Source organism: Amblyomma maculatum, chromosome 9 (assembly GCF_055883805.1).
Source record: "Amblyomma maculatum isolate TAMU_Amacu chromosome 9, ASM5588380v1, whole genome shotgun sequence".
Taxonomy (NCBI): domain Eukaryota; kingdom Metazoa; phylum Arthropoda; class Arachnida; order Ixodida; family Ixodidae; genus Amblyomma; species Amblyomma maculatum.
The window spans coordinates 28,927,429-28,954,366 of NC_139352.1; the positions used below are offsets into that span (position 1 = coordinate 28,927,429).

At 44.3% G+C, this 26,938-nt stretch overlaps 1 protein-coding gene across 1 annotated transcript in view; it reads right to left on the bottom strand.

The window, feature by feature from the left end:
* The window catches only part of LOC146178709 (nose resistant to fluoxetine protein 6-like), a 55,395-nt gene that overhangs the window by 7,481 nt on the left and 20,976 nt on the right, over positions 1–26,938 (bottom strand). The window contains exons 7-12 of the mRNA XM_084580016.1: positions 20,615–20,708; positions 18,619–18,705; positions 16,302–16,467; positions 14,652–14,734; positions 13,034–13,159; positions 7,251–7,371 (exon numbers count right to left, since the gene is read on the bottom strand). Coding sequence (XP_084436142.1) covers positions 7,251–7,371; positions 13,034–13,159; positions 14,652–14,734; positions 16,302–16,467; positions 18,619–18,705; positions 20,615–20,708 — 677 coding nt within the window. The remainder of the gene's footprint in view (positions 1–7,250; positions 7,372–13,033; positions 13,160–14,651; positions 14,735–16,301; positions 16,468–18,618; positions 18,706–20,614; positions 20,709–26,938) is intronic.

Consider the following 26,938-nt stretch of genomic DNA (forward strand, 5'->3'; position numbering starts at 1 on the left):
GCTCCACACGTAGCCTACCGACTATTACAAAATTGCACCTATACCGAGGACCCCGCTCACTGGAACATTGCATGGAGTCCTGCTAATATAGGCCTTGAGGGGAATGTAGTAGCCAACGTCGCCACCCGCATGCTTTCTTTTCGGGCTTCCTCTCTAGACCACCTAAATAACTATCTCGAATTGAAACCCGCTTATTCTTTTTAAGGATTGTTCTTCACTATCAATCTTGCCATAGCATTTACCCTCGCCCGTGTAAAGGTATATCCGAGATGGAAAAGCGGATTCTACTCCGTCTTTATACAACCCTCTGCTGTGCTTGGCAGCACTCAAATATTTTAAATCTTCCTTCACCGGCAGTTGTCTGCACCCCATCGTGTGGGCTTGCCCACACGATGTGGGCTAATGCTAGATCCGGCTAATACATACCTCTATCCCCTTTTGAAACATTTAACGTTTTACACTACCACCATAGTCCTAACACGTGAAATCCGGTCGCTGGCATTTGGATTTGATGGCACACCAAACCGATTAAGCTTTCCACAGGAGGAGAAACCTGCGTTTCGACAGAGGCGAAATGAGGCGTTCGTGTGCTGTGCGATTTCAGCGCATGTTAAAGGGGGCCCCAGGTGGCCGAAATTCGTAGCCCTCCACTACGGCTCCTCTTTCTCTCTATCCACTTTAACTCCCGCCTTCATCCCTTCTCTTACGGCGCGGTCCATGTGTCCACAGAAATAATTGTGACAGATACAGCGCCTTTCCCTTCCCGTGAACCAATTATTATTATTATTATTCTACAGAAGGGAAGTGTCACAAATACAGCACCTTTCTCTTCCTTTCAATAAATTCGTAAGGCTTTTGATGGAGACCAAACGAAGTGGCGCTCGTGTGCTATGCGATATCAGTGCACGTTAAAGGTGCCCAGGTGGTCAAAATTACTCCGAAGCCCTCCACTACGGTCCTCTTACTCTACTTTCGCTCTAAATCCTACTTTTCTTCCTCCCCGTGGGTTAAGTGTCGACACAAGTGTAACAGACTACGGCATACACTTCCTGTGAACCGGTGCAGTGGTAAGACGCCCAATCTACTGTGCCGGAGTACCCGGGTTCAAACCAGACCTCGGCGGCAGCGTTTCGATGGAGGCGAAACGAAGTGGCGTCCGTGTGTTGTGCGATGTCAGCGCACGTTAAAGATCCCCAGGTGGTCGAAATTACTCCGTAGCCCTCCACTACGGCTCGTCTTTCTCTCTTTCGACTTTCACTCCCACCTTCCTCGCTTCCCCTACGGCGCGGTTGAGGTGTCCATAGAAATCAAGCGAGACAGTTACCGCGCCTTTCCCTTCCTACAAATAAATCAATTTTTTCCTGTGAATTATTAAGACGAAAGACTTTCGCTCATAGTGTAAATCTCGCGTCGGCGAGATTTATTCGCGAGATAGCTAGCTAGATTCCGCATGACGGACACTGCGCCTTTCCTTTATTACAAACTAATTATAGAGCGCCGGTAAACATTATTGCATTCAATGGAACACTGATTTTGTTCTACAAGGGGCACGCAAAGTACCGTGTGCAGCAGCAACGTTCAGACACGCATTTTTACAGTTCAGATTCGTGTCTGAATGCGTGTCTGAACGTTGCTGCTGCACACGGTACTTTGCGTGCCCCTTGTAGAACAAAATCAGACACGCATTTTTACAGTTCAGATTCCCCGCCGGGGTGGCGCAGTGGTTACGGCGCTCGACTACTGTTCCCAAGGACGCGGGATCGAATCCCGGCCTCGGCGGCAGCTTTTCGGTGGAGGCGAAAAGCAAGGCGCCCGTGTGCTGTGCGATGTCAGTGCACGTTAAAGAACCCCAGGTGGTCGAAATTTCCGGAGTCCTCCACTACGGCGTCTCTCATAGCCTGAGTCGCTTTGGGACGTTAAACCCCACAAACCAACCAACCAACAGTTCAGATTCTTCAGTGCTCTCGGGTCGCGTTACCCCTTTTTAATCAGTTGATTAGACCACGACTTGTTCAAAGTAAAAACTACGCTGCCATTTCTAAGTAACAAATACTTCTAGAGGGACAATTACCTGAATTCAAGAACCTTTAGTGAAGAAGACTATGCGGATCATTTCTGGGAAAAGTCGTCGAGTCGCTGCGGCAGAAACTGAAACCCGAGAACAGGAGGTGCTGAAAAGTTACTAAGCTGGAAAAGGAAAACGTCTAAGTGGTGCCCTATCTTTACGGCATTTCCCGTAAGGTTAGAAGGGTAGCACAACGGCCTGATGCGAAAGTGGTCTTTTCGGAACCCTATAAGCTTTCAGATTTTCAAGAATTGTTCACCGGCAAAAAAAAAAAAAAAAAAAAAACGAATGCAAGCAGCCAATGGCTGTTCTGTCAAGTACGACAACAAGTTCGTTAGTTGTGTCATCCGGTCATATATAAGATTCGCCTCTCTTGTAGTAGGGCCTATACGTGTCAAACTGGCAGATGGGCGAATGACCGTTCAGGGGAACACCTGAACCCACTGAAAAGCGAGTAAGACCAAAATAAGCTTCCTCGTTCCTGCAGAGAATGCAAAAACTGTGTTCCTGACTTTGACAGTATTTCAGCAATCGGAAAAGGAAAAAGCAGACAGGAAAGAAGGCCTATCACATAAGGTAGCAAGGCAGTGACAAGTGCATTAGCGCACCGTGACTATTACTCACCAATAAGGAGGTTAGATTATTAAGCAACAGTGTGCGCATGAAGTAGTAAGCGACATAGGTGACGGTTTTCGCGCCTATGTTGTCGTCGTCCTCGCAGTATGTTTTGAACTGAGACTTACCTGTCCTGTTCTGAGCGTTTGCTATGCACACTTCATCTGGTTCCTTGGCGGACCGTGTTTTTCCAGTGAACGGTTGTTAGTAGTGAGCGGTTGTTAGTGCACAGACGTAACTGAGCGATCAGTTTCAGGGCACTTTACCCGCCGCCGTACCATTTGTAGACGCAGTGCGTGTACTTGGCGTGCTGTCTGAGCCACGCGAGGTTCTCCACGTACATGGGAAGTAGTTTCTCGCGAGCAATGCACGCCCTTTCTGACTCGGTGCGTTTCAATCTAATGCTCAATGCTGAAGTCAGTGTCGTGAAGACACCGTGCGCTTTCACCTTTTATGTGGTGCGTATCGCGACAATCCCGCACCGTGCACGAGCAGGCTCCCGTCCCTTATAGGGACTTTTGTTTGCGATGGCAGGAGAGCACTAATCGCCCGTCACATCCTACACCTTCCGAGGAGCAGGATAGGCCTTGGCCTGCCGTGCATCCCGAGGGTGGCTCGAGTACTCGTGTTAAGGCTAGTGGAGAGGCTATTGGCTGACGAGTCTTACCCTGGTCGCTCACTCATCCTGTACTGGATGAGCACGGCGCGTCGTGTGCACAAAATCTCGTTTACTCTCGCTTCCCTTTCTTTTGCTGTAAGCCGCCGTCATAAACCATCTTTGGCGAGGAAGCCCTGGGCGTCAAGAGCCTTTTATTTGCCACAAAACGCCTCCTGCTATGAAGGATGCGTAATTGAATGAATGAAAGGAACGAAAGTTTTTATTTCCCATCAAATACAGATGGGGAGATTGTAGAAAATATGCTGCCCTTGGACAGCTTGGCGGGTCGACAATCGCTTATTTAGGCAGAGTGGCAGTGTCACATATGCATACATATTCTTCATAAGACACACATACCTAGTTAATATTATGCAAACATAGCTCTCATTAGTATAAATGTAAAGGAAAACAACAGCGTGTTTGATTGCTACAAATGCAAAAGGAAAGCCAGCATGGCTAGACAACATTACCTAGAAGCCAAATACATCTGCTGGAGGTCTCTGTAGGATGCCGTGAAGAGATCAAAACGGACCAAATTATACTAACCTAAATGTGTTGGTATTATGTACTTAAGGCACTGTTTCCCGTAATGTGAACGTAACGTCGGTACTGACCAATCCTCGCAGTGACTTTAATGCAACTTTTAGTTCTCTCCTGTAGACGGGGTAGGTTACGTAGATTGTAACATTTCTGTGGATTTCCTACTTATATACACGCCTTAAGCAATATATATAAATATATATATATATATATATATATATATATATATATATATATATATATATATATATATATATATATATATATATATATAGATCCTGTTTATATACACGCCTTCAGCAATATATATATAGATTGTAAGATGGAATTACTCGAGAGTTCTGAAAGAAAGTTGATCTCGAAGCAGTATAAGGAGCATTATATGTGTGTCGGAAATACTTTTTCTGCAACAGGTGGATATGTTCTATATTAGTGGATGTTGTGTTTCCCCATACTAATGAACAATAGTTGATGTTTGATTTAAATAGTGAATTATAAAGCAAACGTTTGATGCGTGAGGGAAGGATATATTTTATAGGACCTATTGCACCAGTTGATTGACTTTCTTTTGCTGAGAAAATACTTGATGTGATTATCCCAGGGCAGGTGAGCGGAAACAGTTACACCAAGGCATTTGGAACTCTCAGCTAAAACGATGGATCGTGAGTTTAATTTATCTTGATGCAGAGGTATTTGCTTCTTTTGCGGCCTAAATATAATCGCTTTGTTTTGCTTTCATTTATCTTCATTGTATTTACTAACGAACATTCTTCTAAGGATTTGTTTGCGTTGTTACATTGTTCAACAAGGAGAATAATACATTGCCGGTGACAAACAACTAGCGTCATCTGCATAGATGATAAATTTTGCTTAGAAGTTAATAGTGACGATATCAATCAGATAGAGATTAAAAGTAGAGGCCCTAAAATACTTCCCTTTGGCCATCCGCAATGAACAGTTTTAGCCTTCGATGTAAAGTTATCTATTTTCACAACTTCAGTTCTATTGAATAGCTAGGATTTATTAATAGGTAGTGAATGGCCTCGTATGCCGTAATAATTTAATTGTTCCAGCAAAATGTTATTGTCCACTAAATTGAAGGCTTTAGAAAAGTCCGCAAAAATGACAACAGCTATTGCTTGTTTTGAAACGCCATTAATATATATATTCTTTCTGCTATAGCAACGCTAACTCGGCTCATTTGTTTTCACGAAAAGCGAGCTGGTGTGGTGTTAACAGAATATGATTTTTGGTGAAACTTGCCATCCTCGAATGCAAAAAGTTTTCAAAGAGGTTTGAAAATATTGGTAAAATAGACACCGGTCAGTATTTCTCAGCTCTTTACGAGCTCCTTTTTTGTAAAGAACAGTAACTTTTGCACACTGCATTTTAGCTGGACAAATTGCTGATTGCAATCACACGTGAAAAATATAGGTGAGTATTGGGGCATTAATGTCAACTACATGTTTGATTGTGCGTGCTCAATGTCACCATCGATGTCACAACTGCTACTGTTGCTTAAGGCTTGTATAAATGACACTATTTCGTCCAATGTTATGGACAGAAGGTTTGGTGTTGTTAATATAAGTAAAAACATAGTTGCTAGGATGAGAGGATGTAGTACGAGCAGTAGCGATACTTGTGAAAAAACATTGTTAAAAGTATCAGCTAGTTCAGCACCGAAAACTTTTTTTCCCGTTAATTTTGTAAATTCAGTAAAGACTAATTCGAGCGACCAGGATTAAGGAGTGTTCATCCTCAACCATAACAGTCTTAAAGGCCCACAATATACAGCAAAGATGAGTAACATGCTAAGCGTACATTTCACAACTTTTTTGTTAGCTTATCACGAAGCTTTTTAAATTTCACATGTATGAAGAAAATGTGATATAGCTTGTCCCTCGTTTTCATTTCATTTAGTAATTCGTGTGTAAGCCATGGTTTAAGTGCTCTCTCACATTTTTGCGTGTTCTTGACCAAAACTATTTCAGTATAGCTGCGTCGGTATATCCAGAAACTTATCTGCTTCACTGGCATCTGGGAGATTAGTGATCATGCGCCCCTCTACTGACAATAGAACGTCACGAAAGGAATTCATTGTTGTCTTATTAGTTGGTACATTAATGATTGGAACTTTTCTCTTGTTGACTTGCTTGTTTCCAAACACAGGAACCACGGTAAATTATCGCTGATAGAACACGATAAATCTCCAGATTTAACGTTCGACAAAAATGAATTAGTAATAATTAATCCATGGTGGACTGGCCTTCAGGTATAATCCTGGTTGATGTATCAATTAAATTCGCAAAACCATTCTATAATAGGACCATAATGAAAGCACTTGATGACGGACTGTTGACGCTCATGTCAACGTTGAAATCTCCGCCAGCTATTAGAAGTTTATAGTTATAATTTTGAACAACATATGCCATAAACGGATCATAGAACTTCAGAAACGCAGGCAAATAACTATTGGTGGTCGATATCACACGGAAAATACCATTCTAGCAGTGCACAGGGTTAATATTTCATAGTCTGTTGACAGAAATGTTTAGGAATCTATGATTTGACATTATACATCGTTTGTAATAAGCAACGATACTCCGCCCCCTCGAGAGTGCGACTTATTTAAATAGCAAGTATTATAATCAGGCAACCTAACAACATCACATTCATTAGTGCTCCACGTCTCGGTTAGAATGCTAACCGAAAATTGAAAAAAGAATCCAGTAAATAGCTCTCCCAGGGATGACACCTTATTTCTGACCGAAGGCGTATGCAGCTGGATACATTTTGTAGGTGCTGTAGGAAATGCTGCAACAACTTTATCTACATCATTAGAAAAGTACAATATCATTTCATCATGCTTCCTTTTGTTGGAAAAAAAAAGCTCCTGGATTCCTATAGGGAGATGCAAATTAAAAGTCATAGCAAGAATCAATGTAGAACAGCTTGAAGTCCGATAATTATTGGTTACAGTGAGCTGAAAAGAAATGCTTCAAATTCCTGCTCTGTTCTACTGATAGCGAATATCAAGTGCAAACTAGTTAGTTATGCTTTTCTGGTGAATTGTACCACACGTTTATGTTGTAAAATAATAAGTTATTAGCTTGAGAAATCCATGACGTGTCAGTAGTACGTCGTGTGCTGTAGGCCGTCTTCGAGAAGCCGAACAAACAATAAACAAGGAGAAGAAGCAGAAGCTATGTAGACCTCAGAAACCCTGTGAATAAAGGCCCCGTTACGTGCTCTGTACGAAACAGTACGCGCCAATCTGCATAAGTCAGAACGAAGCGAGATGGGTGTGTAATGCAGCAAAAGCGGTATAAAATATTGTACGTCGGGTTTACGGTAAATCAGCCTATAGCCCACCTTGGTCAACTTGCGCTCCCTGAAGTTTTCCATGATGAGGCAGGTGACGCATCCGCTGAAGTACGTCAAACCATGGCAGAAAGGCCATTGGTAGTATTGATTAATGGTATTCAAAGTTCCTCTGCAAAAGAAAGGCAAAACGCATATATACGATGATGAAACAGAAACCGGTACTTTTACTGCAGATGTTATTTCTCGGTACAGTTTCACTGCACCTCAACCATCTTATGCGGGATGCCCTTCAATGACAAGATTCAATGACATCCGTTTTTCTCTTACAATAGCAAATGTTTCATATTATAGTCCAATCATTTTTTTAAAGTAAAGGCGTCATTTGTTCACAAAACAGATTATTCCGCAAACCACGTACGTGCTTCAATACGAAAAGCCGCATAAAAAGCTCAGCAACGAGGAGGCCATAGATCTGAGGCGGCTACAGACGGGCACCTTCATTTATTTACACATATTACACATGATGCATCCCACGACATTCAGAGACGAGTGCCCGTGGTGCGGGAAGACCCCTACCCTGTACCACATAACATGGGAATGCAGCTCACATCAACTACAAAAAAAAATTGAAAACCCAAATGAAAGACAGTGGGAGGCTTTGCTGGCCAGCTCTGACCCGGAGGCTCAGTTCTAACTGGTCACAAGAGCTCGCAAACTGGCGAAAGCCAGTAGTGCCGTGGACTGGGGGCGCCGACCACTCGTCTCCCCTAGCGCTGTTTTACTCAATTCTTAAGTAATCATACTTATTTGTTATACGTATACCTACAAATGCATTAACCGTATTTACTTGGTAAAAATCATTTATTGCACCGTTTTCTTTCCTTTTTGGGGGCCTAGCACAAATGACACCAGTACTAGCCGCCGGGTATCAATGTCAATCACGGGCTTTGGCATGAGGATCACCAGCTGTAAGCTTAGAATGGTTGTTTTGTAGGTCAGTTGGTGATCCATACTTCAAGAAATGCTTCGGCGCCGCAAACAAGGACAAGACGTAGAAAACAAAACCACAGAGCGCCTGTGGTGTGTTTTCTACGTTTTGTCCTTGTGTGCGGCGCCTAAGCATTTCTTGAAGAGCTATAAGCATTGAAGAGAAGCAACAGAAGTGTGTTGCCTAAAGATTCCTATTGAGCGGACCCCTCAATGAATATAGAGAGAAGTAAAATAAAAGTAATAAGAAAATCACTTAGCAAAAATGCAGTTCATATATATCTCTCAAACGTTCAATATCAGCTCTCCTGATGCTCTAACTCAGGATTTCGGAACTGAAAGCGCTGTGCAGACCCATGAACTCTACCCACCCGTATGAACACTAACATTTATGAAGCGCAAATTGGAGATGGAATTCAGTTTTCCAGAAAACAATCGCATAAAGTGTCATTCAGCACGAATTATACTGTCATGAATACAGAAAGCTGGGGCCGCCGTTACTTAGTCCACCGCACAGATATGATATACATTCCATATGTATACAAAGCGTTTTGAGTTTGGAATATTTCAGCCCGGCAGCAAATAGTCACAATACAATTATTCCTTCTAATGCCAGGATACAACTGCGCGCATCATAGCAGTGATAATGACGCCACAAGCAATAGCCTTCCGAGGATTAGTTTAAGCTCGAAATGAGCGAAAAGAAAAATAATTTCGCAATGGCATTCCAGCTTCCTTTCGTGCCACTGCACCACCTTCGTTTTCCGACACCTACGAAGAACAACACCGGCTCTGCAACACCTCTTGCTGTAGACTGTGTAAGGAATACAGTATGAGTGAGGACACTTTGAGTGCCTCAGTATATTATATACACTGACTCTCAGGCTGCTATCCGTGCCATTCAATCTAAAAGTCTAACACATCATCTCTCCACGGAGCTCGAGGCTGCACTTGTTCCGCTGCCGCCCTGCCCCGTCTTCCTCCGGTGGATCCCTGGACACTTGGGGATTGACGGCAATGAGCTGGAGCACCAGCTCGCCCGTGAAACTCGTAACCGGGCACCGTTCATCCCCTAGCCAAGATCCTTAGAGGGAGGGTCAAAACTGTCTCTTCGAGCCACCATCAGCGATTATTACAATACTGCTCGCTTAGACCGCAAGCTCTACCCCAACCCTCATCCTAATCTTTCCGTTGCTCATATCCTTCGGCAAATACAGTTGAACACACTCATAACTCCTGCACGGCTATATCTCTACAAATTCCGTCGTGATCCATCATGCCTCAACTGCCCTTTCCCTTATTCCAACCTTTCACACTGCCTATTTTCATGTCCGGTTGCATTGCAATCGGGATTCTTTCCCACCTCCTCCCATACTATCTGGACCTGGGTGGACTGGCTTGGTGCTGAGGGTGAAGAAGAACAGCGCCTGCTCGTCCAGCAGGCCATCGATGTATTAGGCGCCTAGGTGTTGCGCCTCAGTAAAGTCTTCTACTACTACTATAGTACTCGGTGCCGGGTGAAAGCCTATGGTAGTGATGGATGACTTCAATAACAAAGTTGCCAAGACGTATGCTGGATACCAGCCGAGTGGGGTATATTGCATTGACTTCTGGAATAACAGGGTGAGGTGTTAGTTGAGTTCGCAGAACGCAATAACTTACAAATATTATACTGTTCTTCAGGAAACCAAAGAACCGGAAGTTTACATGGACATGAAAAACCTCTAATGGGGAGGCTAAAAATGAAATTAACTTCATAGCACGCTCTAACCCATGGATTTCAAAAGATGTAGAGGTAATTAGAAAGGTGCAATGCAATAACCAAATGATTGTAATTTCTCGAAATATTCTAGATTTAAAAAAAAAAAAACAGGTTAGCAAGAAAGAAGTTTATCATCTAATTAGCAGTAAGAGTGTAGGTACAAAAGTCAGGATCTCGCTACAGAATAGGTATTCAGTTCTAACAGAGGAAGACGACGCTAGTATAGAAGCAATGAACGATAACTTCAGATATATTATTATTGAATGCGCGGCAGAAGTAGGCTGGAGGATAGTTGGATATGACACCACTAAATTATTTAGGTAGATATAAGATTTCATTAAAAAACGCGAATTTACAAAAGCATGCAAACAAAAAAGAAAGGGCAGGACTGGCGGAGCAATGAAGGATAATAAATAGGGGCGAATTGTCCAGCACAAGAAAGTACACCATTGAAAAACTTGAGCATGCTTTAAATAATAGTGGTAGCCCTAAAACGGTGAAGCGGAAATTAGGCATAGACAAAAATTAGATGCGTGCTCTAAGGAAGAAGGTGGTCAGTGTCATTCGTAATATTTAACTAGCAAAGTAAAGTATCCTAGGAGTTCTGTACTGACCTATATACAGAAGCCGAAGTAGTCAGAGTTAAAAGGTTGCCACTACGGAAGTTGAATCAGATGTTCCGCCACTAAAAAAGGACGATTTTAAAAAGCATTTAGAAACTACGGAAGAGGGGAAAGCAGCTGGAGTGACTTGTTGAGTGACTGTTTTAGAAAAACGGCCATTCCGTATGAGCAATGCCTGATTGCATGGACGGTACCGGATGCTTGGAAGAACGTTACCATTACCTTAATTAATAAAAAAGAAACGCTCAGGACTTAAAACATCAGAGGTCAGTCCGCTTACTATCCGTTACGTGCAGAGTATTCAATAAGATAATAATGAAATTAAGAGAACCTTAGATATCATTAACCAAAGGATAAGGCCAATTTTCGGAAAGGTAAGTCTATCTACCATCGATCATATCATACTATCAACCAGATGATAGAGGTGTGCTAGTTAAGTAGACAGCTCCTACGTATAGCATTCAATGACATGAAAAAGCATTTGACTTCGTCGAAACCTCATCAGTGATGATGCCATTGCGAAATCAGGATGTAGACGACCCATGTATGAAAGTACTGAAAGATTAGTGGCCGCTCAACAACCGTAGTTTTACATAAAGGAAGTAATGAAATTCGAATAAAGAATGTTATTAGGCAAGGAGATATGATCTCCGAGGGCTACCAACCGCTTTGTTTAGAGGCCCTATTCATATAATCACAGTAGTGGAATGAGAGCAGCGAGGGATAATGATTGATGGACTCAGTAATGTGCGATTCGTTGATCCCATTGTCTTGCCAAGAACCTCAGGAGAGACGACCTGCAAAGCATTATTGAAGGCCTGCACAGGACAACCGGAAAGATGGGCCCAAAAGCAATATGCAGAAGGCTTATTTGATGTTCAACATCCTCAGAAACGAACAGCAGTTTACATTGAGTAGCGAAACACTGGAAGTGGTACGCGAATACCTCTACTTATCAAAGGTATAGTAAGCACTGATCCGGACCACGAAAGGGAATAACTAGGAGAATCAGATTGGAATGGAGTGCATTTAGCTAGTACTTGGAGATTATGACTAGCACCTTATCGGAATAGATCAAGAGTAAAGTATATAAGAGTTGGATCTTACCAGTGCTTAGCTACGGACTGAGTGTGGAGGCTGATGAAGAGCTCATCTTAAGTTGAAAGTAAAGCAGTGGCCTATAGAACGCAAAATGGTAGATGTAACGTTAAGAGATACGAAGCGTGCAGAGTTGGTCAGAGAAATAGCTGGAGATGACATTCTAGTGAAAATCAAGAAGACATGGGCATTGGCAGGACATACATTGCGTAGAGAGGATACGCACGATGGTCGCTAAGGGTAACAAATATGATTCCAAGGGAAGGAAAGCGTGCCAAGGAACAGAGGAAATTAAGTTCGGCGAACGAAGTTAAGTTTGCAGGAGTCAAGGTGATGCAGCTAGCACAAAATGGGCTAATTAAAGGATATGGGAGGGGCATTTGCCTTCAGTGGGCATAGACAGGCTGATGATGATAATGTGTTATTATCGTCGATACAGGAAACGGCACGAAGGCCAGAAGGTGGCCAGAGGGTGAAAAGGTAGGCGAGGGCACGCAGGTAGGTTGGAGGCAGGCATGTAGGCAAGCAGACTCATAGGCAGGGAGGTAGTCGAGGCAGGGAGGGAGGCGAGGGTGCCGCGAAACATGCAAAGCTATTTATGTTGTTTTTAGCAGCCGGCGGCATAGAGCCTTACCACTCTGGTTTTGGCACGCTAATCACTTCTGCATTCTTTGTCTGTTCATGATTGTTGTCACTAGGCGCAGTTTTATCAGTTTCTTTGTCACGCAAGATGCGCCGAGATGTTTCTCAAAGATTCCGACCACTAGCGTGCTTTTTTGTAATGTTCCAGGTTGTGCTAGTCACTGTTTGCGGCTTTATCTCGATGTTTCTTCGCAGTCTTTATTTCGAGCGTTGACGAGCGCGACGAGCATTCTTTGTTCGACGACCGCTGAGCACGAGTTTTGTTACCGCCGAATAACTTACTTATTAAGCGGGCGCAACTCAGCCGAATAAAGAATTTTTTCAATGTACTCCCAGACTCTTTGTTGGTTGGTTGGTTTGTGGGGTTTAACGTCCCAAAGCGACTCAGGCTATGAGAGACGCCGTAGTGGAGAACTCCGGAAAATTCGACCACCTGGGGTTCTTTAACGTGCACTGACATCGCACAGCACACGGGCGCCTTGCTTTTCGCCTCCATCGAAAAGCGGCCGCCGAGGCCGGGATTCGATCCCGCATCCTTGGGAACAGTAGTCGAGCGCCGTAACCACTGCGCCAACCCGGCGGGGCAAAAGATTGGAGGTGCGGGGTGTCACCGGCCATGTCAACACCACGTGACAATATACAGAGAAAGAGAGAGAGAGGGAGAAGGAGGGAGAGAGAGAGAGAGAGATGTGGGTAAGCGATGAACAAATTTCACTCACTGAGGTGTAGTGCCAGGAATGATGACGAATGGTTGGATGTCAGGATGACTGGCCAACGTCCACGCAGCGACGGCGTAGCTGAGCAAGGCCAGTAGGATGCACACTCCCAATGCCAATGTCCTCCGGCTGAGCAGAAGCAGCGCGTGGCACAGAAGTGTTTACATCACTGGGACGCAGTTGGTCAATGACGAACATAAATCGTGTCTTTGTAAAACGAACATTTTAATTGTACTCATAATGCTCTTCCAGACGCGTTACGATTAGTTAACAGGAACTTTGTTTCCATTTCTAACTAAACAGGCATCTACGTAACATTTGATTGCAACTAGTTTTGACTTCTTTTCTAACCTTAATCTACATTTCTTTCTCACTTTTTTACTACGCCGTGCAAACAAAACTAAGCAAGGTGAAGGCGCCCGCGTTTCTCAGGGGTAGCATGTTTGACTCGGGGCCCAAGGGTACCACAAGGTTCGATTTCCAAATCCTCCTCGCAACTCAAAGAACCTACCGGAGTTGGCAACTCGGCAATGTGATATGGGCCTATGACGTCACAAAACTCGCCGTACAATTATTATATTAACTACCAAAGGCCACGCAGGAAAGGCATGGTCTTTATTTTTCGCTGGCAAATCCGACAAAATGAACACCAGATATTCCCGAGAAAATTGGTTTTAACACCGTCGCTTGAACAATGACCCGCGGTAGGCATGTCAGGGTTTTTTCTTACTTTTCTAATAAATTGCCACTGGAGGCGAGTGGGACAATCTTTTAGTTGACCATTCCTCCCACACGCTTTCTGGATGAGGCGGATCGAAGCCATTACACAGCAAAAATAAATTGCGATGCCTTCACATCATTACTATTGGCGCTCCATAAACACGGCTTCATGCTGAAAGTAGAGTCGGGCCGTATATCAGGAAGCATTTGTGGAACTTAAAATGCGTCTTCTGCCCAATTAATCAGCATTCGATAACGTCTGAGCTTCGTTTCGAGCTCCAGGCAAGTTAACTTTGGATATTATGGCGAGACTTGAAAGCAAGCTTAAAATAGCGAAATCGTAACAAAGTTAAAGCTGAATTTGTTCATTTCCTGAGCAAATGGCGCTACTTGTGCAGAATGCACAGGCTAAAAATTAACAAATATAAAAACAAACCTGTCATCCTGTGCAGTCCCAGGTAGATCAACCATAAACTGGTGGCGAGTACAAAAGGTCCGTCAAATCCTTTGCATATATAGCAGCACTAATACCGAAGAATACTCAGAAATGAGATTCCTGAAATTGTAGTTGCTGTCCTGGGAGTTTTGTAATGGAGGTCTCGGGAATGTTTATCCCATACAGCTGGTAACGGTGCAATGATTATACTCCAGTTGAGATAATGTTATTTTTACATTTTGAATCTATCGGAATAATTTTGCAGCAGCACGGATTCGAACCCACAGCTTCCGCAGTCTATCTAAATGCCGCAGCCGCATACATACATCACAATGGGCACTCATAGCACTGAGTTTCAGGTTTAGGCATGTATATAGCTTGAAGTAAGAGTTTATGCAATCCGATTGCGAAATCGGCGATTCTGGAGGAATGTTCCGTTATAAATGAAGTAAAATAAAAATCTACCTTTTCAGCAACAGTAAAATGGGAAGGGCGACGATGAAGAGCTGGAAGTCCGCAGAGAGGAACCATATATGGCCAAGGAGGATCTGTATTGAACAAAAAAAGAATGCTCACTTGACACCTTTCCAGTACGGGTAGAGTTGAAATTCTGTCCTCGAAAAGCTGAACGAAGAAGTTCAAGTGTCCTTGCGAGCACTGCCAACTGTTCTTTTGCACTAAAACAAATCGCAGGTATGCAAACAGCAACGACAGCCTATATTTATTCAACAATATTTCTTTGCATAATTTTAATGAATGTAGTTAATTGCTAACATTGATTTAACCGGTATGTTATCGTTATGTGATAGAATACTGAGCAGAAGTTGCGCTCCGCATATAAATACTACTTTGCATCACAAAGTCCTATGAAAACACGGAATATACGCAACTAAAACCGCGAAAAAAGATCTTGTCATTATGATGCAGAAAATGTTACTCCTTTTTATTTGGAAGCTTTGCGTTTTGGAGTAAATGGAAAGGTAATGTTTAATTCACATCTAACTCCCCGCACTCTGTTGTGAACGGAATTAGAATAGCGCCTAGCACGTGACCTATCCGCTTTAGTGCGTGTGTGTGTGTGTGTGTGTGTGTGTGTGTGTGTGTGTGTGTGTGTGTGTGTGTGTGTGTGTGTGTGTGTGTGTGTGTGTGTGTGTGTGTGTGTGTGTGTGTGTGTGTGTGTGTGTGTGTGTGTGTGTGTGTGTGTGTGTGTGTGTGTGTGTGTGTGTGTGTGTGTGTGTGTGTGTGTGCGTGTGCGTGTGCGTGTGCGTGTGCGTGCGAGCACGGTGGAAGATTAGGTCAGGATCGTCAGAAGGTTGCGAGTCGGCTAAACCTATGGTTGTCCGCATCTAGGCAAGGGACGCCCAAAGCTTCTTTGCAGTCTGTGTTGTGCTCTTCTCAAAGCAACGATGCATGGTGCGACCGATTGCCTCCCATCTGAGGCCTGCAGTTCAGGCGTCGCGTTCACGCATTCCAGCTTTTACCCCACGCCGTAGACGGCGATCAAGAATACGCGATGAACCTCCAATTTGTGTCATAAATTAGCAGTAAAATTTTTAATTCGCAGTAGTTATAGCATCGACGAAGCCATGCCCCTGCCCTCCCCCCACCTCTTTGCTTCTGCAAGTTTGGAAGTAAAAGTACAGGCAAGCTCGTTAAGTAGGAGAAAACAACTCGCTTTGAGAGAGCCAAAGACGCGAACACATTAGAGGCAGATTTCAGGCAGAGAGAAAGCAATAAACATTCTGCGCGCAGCTCTGTTTCAATTGGACAGGCGTTTTATTCTGTTGTTTTTTTTTAAGCTGTTCCGCATTTCTCACCCGCCCAACTGATTCATCCGACAAGGGTTTTTTTTTTTTCTTTCGCCTTTATTTTTCTCACCTCTTCCGCGCGCTAGGCGTTGTAAAAAGGTATCTGCCTGTACTTCGCGTGCTGGAGTGCTCTCGCTCTTACTTATGTGTAGGTTCATGCCATTGTTCCTTCATTCCTCCTGCCTCCCTGGTTTTCCCATGAACGATGCTCTAAACGTGGACGTTCTGCGCACGGTTCAAAAAATTAACGTTTTGGCCGTTTATCACATCATATCTCCTTAAGGTCAAAAATGAATGGGAAGCTTACCCGCGGATCTTTCTTGTAGTAGTTTTGGATGTGAAGCAGGAAGTGCCACCAATGATAGGCCACCTCCTCGCGGAAGGTAAGGAAGAACGTCTTTGCTTCTGGCCCGGTTACGAAGAGAGGTACGATGTAGAAGCACATGAGGATGAAGAATAAGGGAACGCATGTCCTGCGGAAAGGCAATGCAGAGAGTTCAGAAAAGAATGCAAGATTTGCGTTTCAGTTGCCGGCGAACATTGCTGTGTTAGAAATACTTTCATTTATGGTCTATATTTGTGCCATGCACCCACTATTTCACCTGATGGTTACTAACCAACCGGTAATAATTTGACAAAGAAAAGCAAAGCCGCAGTACGAGTAGTAGTTTGGGTGCGGTGAATCTGATCTTAAAGGCCATCTCGATAAAACAATATTGCTATCCAAATAAATTATGCGCAAACAAAGAAAATAGAGAGATTTAGCACACCGTGATCCGCGATCCGCTACCGTGATCCGCCACCGCGCGTTCTATTGCGCATGCCCAGATCACTTTGATACCGATAGATGGCGCCACATACTTGATGTCGGCACATTGACCTGCCGCATCGGAACCAATCAGCTTATGCGCCCCGCCCACGAGCGGTAGAGGGTCACGGTGGCGGATTGCGGATCACGGTATGCTAAATCTCTCTAATAACGCTCTCTGTAGATATATGAACTTTTGAACGAGATTTTGCAATACGTTATTATAGCATGCGTGGAACTGCTGCTAGTGGCCAGGCGGCTTGAGTATTCTTTCATCTAGAGAAAATAGTTAACCTTGTGTAATTAGCGTAAAAGCTTAGTTTTATTTCTAAACCAACTGACGCTACTGCCTTTAGAACAGAGGTTTGAAACTCGCAGCCAGAGAGATTATTTGGAAGTCCGCACGCTTGTAGGCGAGGACAGGGGAGACATTTTTCCTTCTGCATGGAATTGTGCGCATGAAGAATGATATTCCAGATGACTATGACCATGACATCTTTTTATTTAATAAATCATGTATATATTTATAAAGAAACCAATCGCACACAGGATTTTTGCAGCGTGCGATATAATATGCTACATAGCATTAGAGGTAAAAAGACACAATATAATACGCACAGAAAGCTTAATACAAAGGAACAACTGAAATAAAAGCAATTATGCCAAAGAGAATCATTGTATTGCTTATAGAACCGGTCAAAAATTGAGACATCAGTAAAACAGGGCCAGTGAAGGTAGAAAAAAGTGTCATTCTCTAGTTAATTCTATTCAGTAATAGTTCGGGGAAAGAAAGAAGATTTAAAGCAGTTATGGCGATTGGAATACGGAGCTAGTGTTCGGGCGTGTGTTTGTCTTGTGACATATCATGCAGAAAAGAAAATATATGACTATAGCGTCTGCTTCATAACGACCTTTGATTAACTGAAATAAAAACGTTTTTTTCTCAACAACACCTGCACCGTTAACATCTATATCCGTTACAGGTTCCACGATTTGTTGTTGTATCTTTTCTATACGGATACTCTGTCGGTTAGGAAAACTGTAATATTTTGTTTCAGTTTGATAGTGTTCGTCCTTAATGATTTCCCAGTTCTTTCTCCAGGCATGTGTGTGTGTGTGTGTGTGTGTGTGTGTGTGTGTGTGTGTGTGTGTGTGTGTGTGTGTGTGTGTGTGTGTGTGTGTGTGTGTGTGTGTGTGTGTGTGTGTGTGTGTGTGTGTGTGTGTGTGTGTGTGTGTGTGTGTGTGTGTGTGTGTGTGTGTGTGTGTGTGTGTGTGTGTGTGTGTGTGTGTGTGTGTGTGTGTGTGTGTGTGTGTGTGTGTGTGTGTGTGTGTGTGTGTGTGTGCGCGTGCGTGCGTGCGCGTGCGTGCGTGCGTGCGTGCGTGCGTGCGTGCGTGTGTGTGTGTGTGTGTGTGTGTGTGTGTGTGTGTGTGTGTGTGTGTCTGTGTGTGTGTGTGTGTGTGTGTGTGTGTGTGTGTGTGTGTGTGTGTGTGTGTGTGTGTGTGTGTGTGTGTGTGTGCGTGTGTGTGTGTGTGTGTGTGTGTGTGTTCTCTTAAAATGCCTCACTGGAAAATCTGCATAGCACGGAAGCATCTTCTGTATTTCGGAACGCCTCCCTCAAGGATGTGGACCAATGTTTATTTCTGGCGCTGGAATCCTCTGTTGCGCCTTAGTGGCGGCTCAAAATAAATACATGATGTCCTTCCACCACCCCCTCCTTCCCTCATTTCTGACTTGTCTCAATACCCAGCCGCTTTCTTTCTATCGTTTTTCTCGTTGCGCGAATGGCGAGTTCAACTACACGTTAGTTATTCTTACCTGATCAACCTGCGTACCACACCGATAACGAAGATGATGGGGCTATTTCTCTTCTGCTTCAGCAGGATGAAGCAAAGGAAGAATCCGCTGCAAAATGGCAAGAGGATAAGTGTAAAATAATCAAGCACCAAATTAACGCTCTATTCTTAACTATATGCATCCCACCACCATTTCGTTTTGGTTATGGACTGTGGCCTATTGTGAATTTCCAAATTTCGCAATCTATGAAAGGAAGAATTAGCCGCATTTATCAACTGAAAATTTCTACGTTCCGAAAGTGAAACAGGCTGCACGAATTGGAAGCGCACACAGCGGACTATATATTTTATATAAAACCTGGACATGCTGACCTTTTGAATGCATACAGTAGACACAACGAAGGTCCATCAAGTCAATACACGTACTGTCTTTGCCTGAAGTAACCATAGGGTAGATTCGACTTCTCAGTCGCATAGTTGAACATTTGTCCCATGCTTTAAACTTTGTAAAATTAGGCGTGCACCTGTTTTCACTATTACTAGGTGGCCTGCATCCACGGAAAAAGGAAAGCATAGAGAGGCCCTCGCTAACTAAGCTGAACAGCAAAAACTTCACAAGGGTTCAACGCTGGTGAACCAAATATTGAGCAAAAGCATTAGCTGCTGGCGACCGAGCGTTCTTGTTCTCTTTTTATCTTCCTCAGCCCACATATAAGTCCCTGCTTTAACCAAGCCGTATGAACGTGCCTTAGTGGCTTATAGGGGTAACGTGAATGCCAGTGTCCTAGCAGGCCGATTCTGACATAACCGTCTCATGTGAAACGAGACACCCAAGTTGGCAGCTTCTGTCGACTGCTTGAGTTGGTAGCCCAGCTCTCACCCTAGTGTCACGTGGGGTGTGACATCACAGTGTCAGGTGGGTAAGACGTGGCTACCGGCTGCGCTACGCTGAAGGCTCGAAACCTAGAGTAGTATTGCTTTTGCAATAAAATGGGGCCGAAGTAACATACTCTCATAAGGACTTGGGATTCCTCGTTAACACTTCACCTCGCGCATCGTCTGTGTAACCCATAATGACTAGACTGTTGAAAGAGGTGGCCAGGCAGACTTGAGAATCCTCATTTTATGCAGTATTTACGTTGCGCGGATGATGCATGGTTTTAGAGAACTGCCGAGAACATTGGGTATTCTCTGTTACGCACATTACTTTTTTCATTATGCCCTCGTAAGAGGTTTCGGAAGCCCATGACATCAGGCGGCAGCTCGGCACAATGCGAGTTCGTCTGCACACTTCGATCTTCGTGGCGCTAGAGACGAATGCGCAAACGTGCGAAGACACAGTAGATACCTGTCCAACTGTCCAAGCAGAGCCCTTAAGTTGGCTTCAGAAATGCCGCATAATGGCCCCTCTTAATGTTTTTTCCTTCTTCGACGTCTGCATCTCTTGAATTTGCGCCTATTTTCGAACCCGGCCTAACCAACAGTACGGGTGGCAAGCTTGCTGCTCTCGCTCTTCTCCTTAAGGCGCTGAAACTGTACGTCAACCTCTCCCACTCCCGTCTCCTCTCAAATTGACACGACATATGCCGTCCGTTCTAGGGCCAAGATTAAGACACCGGTTTCCTTTCCTCAAAAAGAGGCCTCCGAGTCGACGCAGCAGCCCGAAGAGCAAGGAAGCGACAGCAAGCCGGATAGGGGCGTCAGGAGGTTGCACTGTCGAAACAACTGGCGTTAGATACGGCTAGGTTAAAGTGGGTGTTTATTTCGGGGCTTGTATCGTACGCTATTGCGTCACATCTATATAGGCGGAGCCTAAGTTGGCGCCATAATATTTTCAAAAAGGAAATATGAAGTTCAAACGAATCCATTTATTTCAGATACGAATATTGCACCGTTCCTGTTCACTCGTGCGCTTGTTACATTTTTACTATTATTTTTCGTAGCAAAAGGTGCTCTTACTCCTTTATTTCATGTCTTAATTACGCTGCTCCCATTAAATTTTACCTTACCATACTTGCCTGAGGAAAAAGAATGTGTCAACGCTGTTGAACGCTGCTGTTATAACCAAGGATGACCAATGGGTGGAGTCAATGAGGAAATTCAGGAACCGCGCTGTGAGAACGAAAGAATGCTGTTAATATAATTATTTGTTCACCAAAAGCAGTGCCGGCATACATAGGTCCTAAAAGATCGCAAAAAATACGGCAAGCAGAAGTAAAAAAGCGAGTTGAGAGGCAAGGTTCTTATTAAGTAGAAAACCGAGCACAAACTCAACAAAATCGTGATCTTAGCTAAGCATTTTTGCGTTACATTGAGATAACTCTGAGAACATTTCATATTTCTATATCGTCACTTGGCCTACAGATCCCATACAGTAAGATTATATATTCTTCCTTGATTCATTTATTTATTTTAAGCATATAGCAGGCTCGTCTGTGCCCATGGAGGAGTGCTGATTGTGTTTAAAAAGAAAAATCATAATTACGTTCATTTACAGGACATGATAATGGCATTGATTCCAAACCAGAAGTTATCTTACCACTCTCTGAAACCAAAATGCCACACATCAGGTAAGTACGACGGATCAAGAGTTCGTACCGTGAGGGTAAAACATTAGAGAGGTGATGGTGTTTACTGCAATAAAGCTTTAAAGATAAAAAAGGAAAGATAAAGGAGCACCGCATGCTATGAAACAAGAAACAAAACAAGGAGAACATGGTTCAACTGACATGAACTCGACGTAATAGAGCAGGAGACACGTTTTCAAAAGCGTCGACAAACCAGTGCACAGTGGGGATCCGAAAATGGTAAAGTTTAAATTGTTAACACTGAAGAGGGAAGGTTGTTCCTGTCCGCAGACGTACGAGGTATAAATAGATTGGGAAGTACTTTGGTGTTACATGATATTTGGCCAACGTTGTGCAAGTGATCGAGGTGGAACCTACATGCATATAGGCGATATGAGCAATTCATTCTGCAGTACTCTGGTGAGCTCGCTACCGTTGTCAGATGGGGAGGGGGACTTGACACCCTAAAAGACCCCATAGTCTCACATTACTCATCAGCCGATCATCATTCGTTCAACACCGCCAGCAGCTCCCCGCCCCCCTCCTCCCCCAAGACGAAGTGGGTCTGGTGGAGTCTGCCGCGCGATTCCCCGCAGGACTGGGTTGCATCGAACGCGAAGACGGCCTGCTGCACCATCGTGGCATTCTGCCAACGAGGCGTTGAACCTTCACGACCACGCAGCAGGTATCACCAAGGGCGACAGCTTTCTGCGATGGGATCGTATTGAAACATTGTTCCAGCAGTACCCGAAACAAAACAGACGGCCGACACCAAATCTCCGACAACCTCCGCTTGCAGAGAATGCGACGTTCCCCCTGCAGATGGAACCAGACCTCTTTTCGTACCTCTGCAGGTACTTCATGGAGGTCCAGAATCATGCTGCACTATACGGCCGCGAAGCGTGCCAGGCATACTTTCAATGCGAACCCACTCGCAGGAGGACGAACTGGTTAACGACTTCGCCTGGCAACGGATTAAGGTATCGCACAGTCTGATACGATATACCCGGAAGCTGGAAGAGATCAGTTACACGACGGAAAAGGGCTTCAGGAAGAGGACACTGTGCAAACATGTGCACACTGTCCTCTCTAACGTCATAAAACGGACAATGTGGTCTGGTCTCAAGCTGGCCCGTGTAAACATTGGGGCCGTAATATGGAGAACTCCGCTGGCGAAGCGATACATAAAGGACGCTCTGCTTGCTTACAAAACGTCCGCCGTAAAGTGCCCCCCGCTTAACAAAATCATACTTTGCGCTTGTTTGCAGCGTACAGCTATAGCGGCGGTAAATCAAGGTTTGATTACATGGTAGATACATTGGAAGTCCGAAGATAGTTTGATCAAACAAAATGCGCTGATATGTCCCTACTAATAGTTCTCGTATCTGGCGTACTAATATTTCGCTAGCCAAAAGCCTCTTTCTTGACCAACATTGCACTACGGTCCTTTATTATTATTGCAGTTTCGTTGCGGTTTTGTGTTTAAGAGAACGAGGATTACCCGCTACAAAGGGGAACCAAGGCTTGAACTATTCCCAGGCGTTTCTCCACATTTACACTAACCCCTGTTTAATGTCTTGGTCACAAGTGGAATCTAAACATGTTTTCTAGCGTTTCAGCAATTGATAAGGTCTATTTGATATTCACACCCGTCAGCGCGCTTAGCACGAATGCTCGAGCGCTCCTCCAGGACGGACTCTTTCATCAGTCTGCGCGAGCAGCCCACCCCGAAATCAAGCAGCACGATATGCACGGGTCCAATCGAGATCTTTGAGGCTTATCCTGCGGATGACGTTGCTACTGACTACATGAGATCATTGGTGACATTTAGCCGCCTTGGGAGGCTGCCGGGCCCTCCGGCAAGCGCTGAGCGGTGCTTTAACTCGTCAAGGCCAAGCGTTCGTACATAGTGAATCGCTGGAGGTAGCTCGCAGTTTGAGCTAAGAATTCCTTGATAAACTATGCAATCGTCTTCGAATTTTCGGGTTTTAAATGGTGCATTGTAAGTAATGTAATTATATACACGAGAAACAAAAGAGAACGAAAGGAAAAAGGTTGGCTGATCCCTGCGTCCAAGTGACATATTCATTTAATCATTTATTCATCTATAATCTCATACCCTACTGATGCCCTGGGGCAATAAATATCGATAAAAAAAGAGAACCTTACACTGGTGGCTGCAGAATACAAGATTACACCGCGACAAAACCAAAAGAACACAATCAAAACTGCACCTTGATATCTTTCTAAAATAAATACGTCAGTACAAGAAACCGATATTTCATTACAGTGTCTCACGCCTGCTATAACCTCCGATGGCAGATGCCGCTGAACGAGTTCTATATAAAGAAGAAATTATTAATAACATGCTTATTGCTCTCTGATGTCGACACTAAGTTATGAGCCGCCCCGTCGTGGTGGTGCAGTGGTTAGGGCGCTTGACTACTGTGCCCAAGGATGCGGGATCGAAACTTGGCCGCGGCTCCTGCTTTTGGATTGAGGCGAAAAGTAACACACCCGTGTGCTAAAGAACCCTATGTGGTCGAGACTTTCTCAGTCCTCCGCCACGGCGTCTCTAATAGCTTGAGTCGCTTTTGGAAATTGAACCCCACAAACCAAACCAACCGAACCTAAGTTATGAGCAATTGAAATGATGAACTGCTGCACTGTCCAAATGCTTACCGAACCCGATGAGGGTTATTAAGAGCTTGCTTATTTCTTTGCTAGAACATTATGAATTTACGGATTATATATTCTGGCAATTATATTTCTGTGCACAGAAGAAAACTTGGCCTGTAGGAAGAAGGTACTTCCTGTTTGTTTTTTGAGAGCTTCCGTGATTTTGATAAGTTGCGGTTAGTCAGGAACTCTCAGCACGCTAGTGACCTCAAAACTATTAGATTTAAAGGTCCACTGTCCACCCTCCGGTCGAAAATATTTTCTTCCCCGGTGACTGTGAGACTTCGCCCCTAGAACGCAAGGTCGCAAAATGTTTTTGAAAAGAGTAACTAATAACGCAGTTACAGCCACCGCATTCACCCGATTCTGTCATGCCTCTCTCCTTCCGTTCCCTCGCAAAGGTTTTTCACTCTCCTGCCCGAGGTCATCTAGCCTCCGCAATACAAATTCCCCTTCCTCCTCCGCGTTTGGCGGGAGGTGGGGCGTGGCTCTCCGCGTGCGCGGAAAAAAAAAAAACGGTCGAGGGAGCGCGCCGCTGGATTCAGTCTGGCCGTGGTAAGGGAAAAGCGCGCTGCGAGCGGTAGACACCCATCCTTCTCCCGTCAGTCAGCGAGACGGACCAATGGACATCGTTCGCGGTACGTACGTCATTGCTGTGGCCCGTCGGGCCAGCGCAGGAAACGGGGAAGCTGGCTTCCCGGAGGAGAGCATGAGAGAGCTTTGAATTGTATTTTCGATGCTTTGCGGCGCGCGTGTCACTGTAGCATTTTGCACAGACTATCTCCGGTACCTGATCGAAACACTGGACTCCTTTGCTTAAAAGGGCCTTCCCTGGACAGTGCCCTTTAAAAACTTGCCCCACAATTGAGCATACGACCTAAGAAACGTGTTGCGTATTTCATCAGTGCCTGGAGATGTCTTGGAGTCCAGCTGAGCAGAAATCCTAGCACACCTTCTTTTACTAATATTTTGTTCATTGAATATAATTCATCAAAGAAACGTTAGACTTAGATGTGCAAGCGTCATCGCGGGTAAATGCCTAACAGATATGCGACGGCTAAGCGCCTACGCAACATCTAAGTTATTTTTAACAGCCGTGATGGCTATGTATAAACGAGGACATATTTCTTCATAAAAACAAGAGATATTCAGAATTCATTTGATATTAAGTAGGCAAAGTTTGTAACGTCTTGCAGCTTTTCGGTGGAGGCGAAAATCAAGGCGCCCGTGTGCTGTGTGATGTCAGTGGACGTTAAAGAACCCCAGGTGGTCGAAATTACCGCAGTCCTTCACTATGGCGTCTCTAATAGTATAAGTCGCTTTTGGACGTTAAAACCCACAAACCACAAACCAACAAACCAATATTTCCCCTTAAATGTGATCCAATCGCGTATACATGTAAAGTGCTTGAATTATCATAAAATATGTGTTTCGATTTGTAGCGTTTTGCCATCCAAATTCCAAATACTTTACTTACCTATAGTACCCGCATCATTATACAGTTCAAACTCGATTTAACGAAGTTGAAGGGAGCCGCGAAATATTTTGTTAAATTGGGAACTCCGTTAAGTAGAGGGAGGGATTCCTCGGTCAGTTAATCGGATACAACCAATTAATATATGGTGTGACGGCATCAAGGAAGTATCGCGGCTTCATATTTGCAAAGAGTTGAGGCGCTGAAAATGAAATCGTATTTTGAAAGCATGTAATAGCCAACCTAAAAGAAGGCCCAAAGAAGCTGCACTGTTACGTAATCTTTAAGTGCAATAGCAGTTTGTCCACAATGCTATGTTGCTGCAATGAAAATGCGACCCGCGCAACCACCGACACCTACAGCGCGCATGGAAAGTACGAACGAAATTTTTACATTGGCAAGGGGATCAAATTTTTTTCCCAGCAAAGACGTCACTGACCTTTGCTTGCTTGCGGTTTGTAAGCAACATCTGCTCGGAGGTTTCGTGCGTTCTTCCCTCATGTGTTCTGGAAAACTGTCGCAGCAGATTAAGGGCAACCATGATTTGCACCGGTTTTCGTATGCGGCAGCGCTGCCAACTACGCGGTCGACGGGCCGGCTTTCTACCACTGACAAAATGTCGTGAATTAAAATCACTATAACTCGCGTTTCGCTCCGCGAAGTTTAGTAAAAGCGGGATGTATTTACCACACAATGTTACCGTTGGCTCGCAGTCAATACATTCTTGAGATTTTTATGCAAAATAGACCAAAATTGACTTTTACGCCTTCAATTTTCAGCAGAACCTTCGTTAAAACGGGATGGATAGCGAAATCAATTTCGTTATATCGAGTTACTCAAAGCATTGGAGCATATGAGAGTCTAAGAGGGAATTGGGATGTCTTCATTAAATCGAGACTTTCGTTAAATCGGGACTTTCGTTAAATCGGGTTTCGTTAGATCGAGTTTTGATTGTATTCAAATAAGCACCGCATGGGTATAGCATGGGTAACAATTAGCTAGGGTATAACCTTATGTACACCGAATGGGAAAGAGACCTGGTTGGCACGCGTTTTGGGAAAATCGGCTCAATGATTGTTACTCCACCCTAGTTGAGCACGACTGATCATCATCAGCGTAACCAAGCCCCCTACTGGAAAGGCCTCTCCCGAATCTGTGTCATGGCAGATTCGTCATTTTATTATCTCGCGATGCCTAACTCTGATTCCTATCTATGTTTGTGACACCCCCCTCCTCCTTCTGCTACGATTGCCCTGTCTTGGAAACTAGTCTGTTAATCTTTACTCATATCTTTTAGCTTCGAAGTAAAGATCCTGCCCATGACCCTTTACTATAGTCTGTTTTTCTAGGCCCGCCGCGGTGCCTCAGTGGTTACCCCGCTCGACTTCTCAACCCCAGAACCCTGGATGAAATCTTGGCCGCGATGCAAACTTTTCGAAGAGGCGGTAAGGAAGGCGACCTTTGCATGTATGCGATGTCAGGGCACGTTGAAGAAACCCAGGTTATTGAAATTACCAAAGCCCTCTACTACGGCGCCTCGCATAGCCTGAGAACTTTTAGGACGTTAAACCCCGTAAACCAAACAACCTTTATTTAGGTGATATCCACTTCCTTGATCTCAT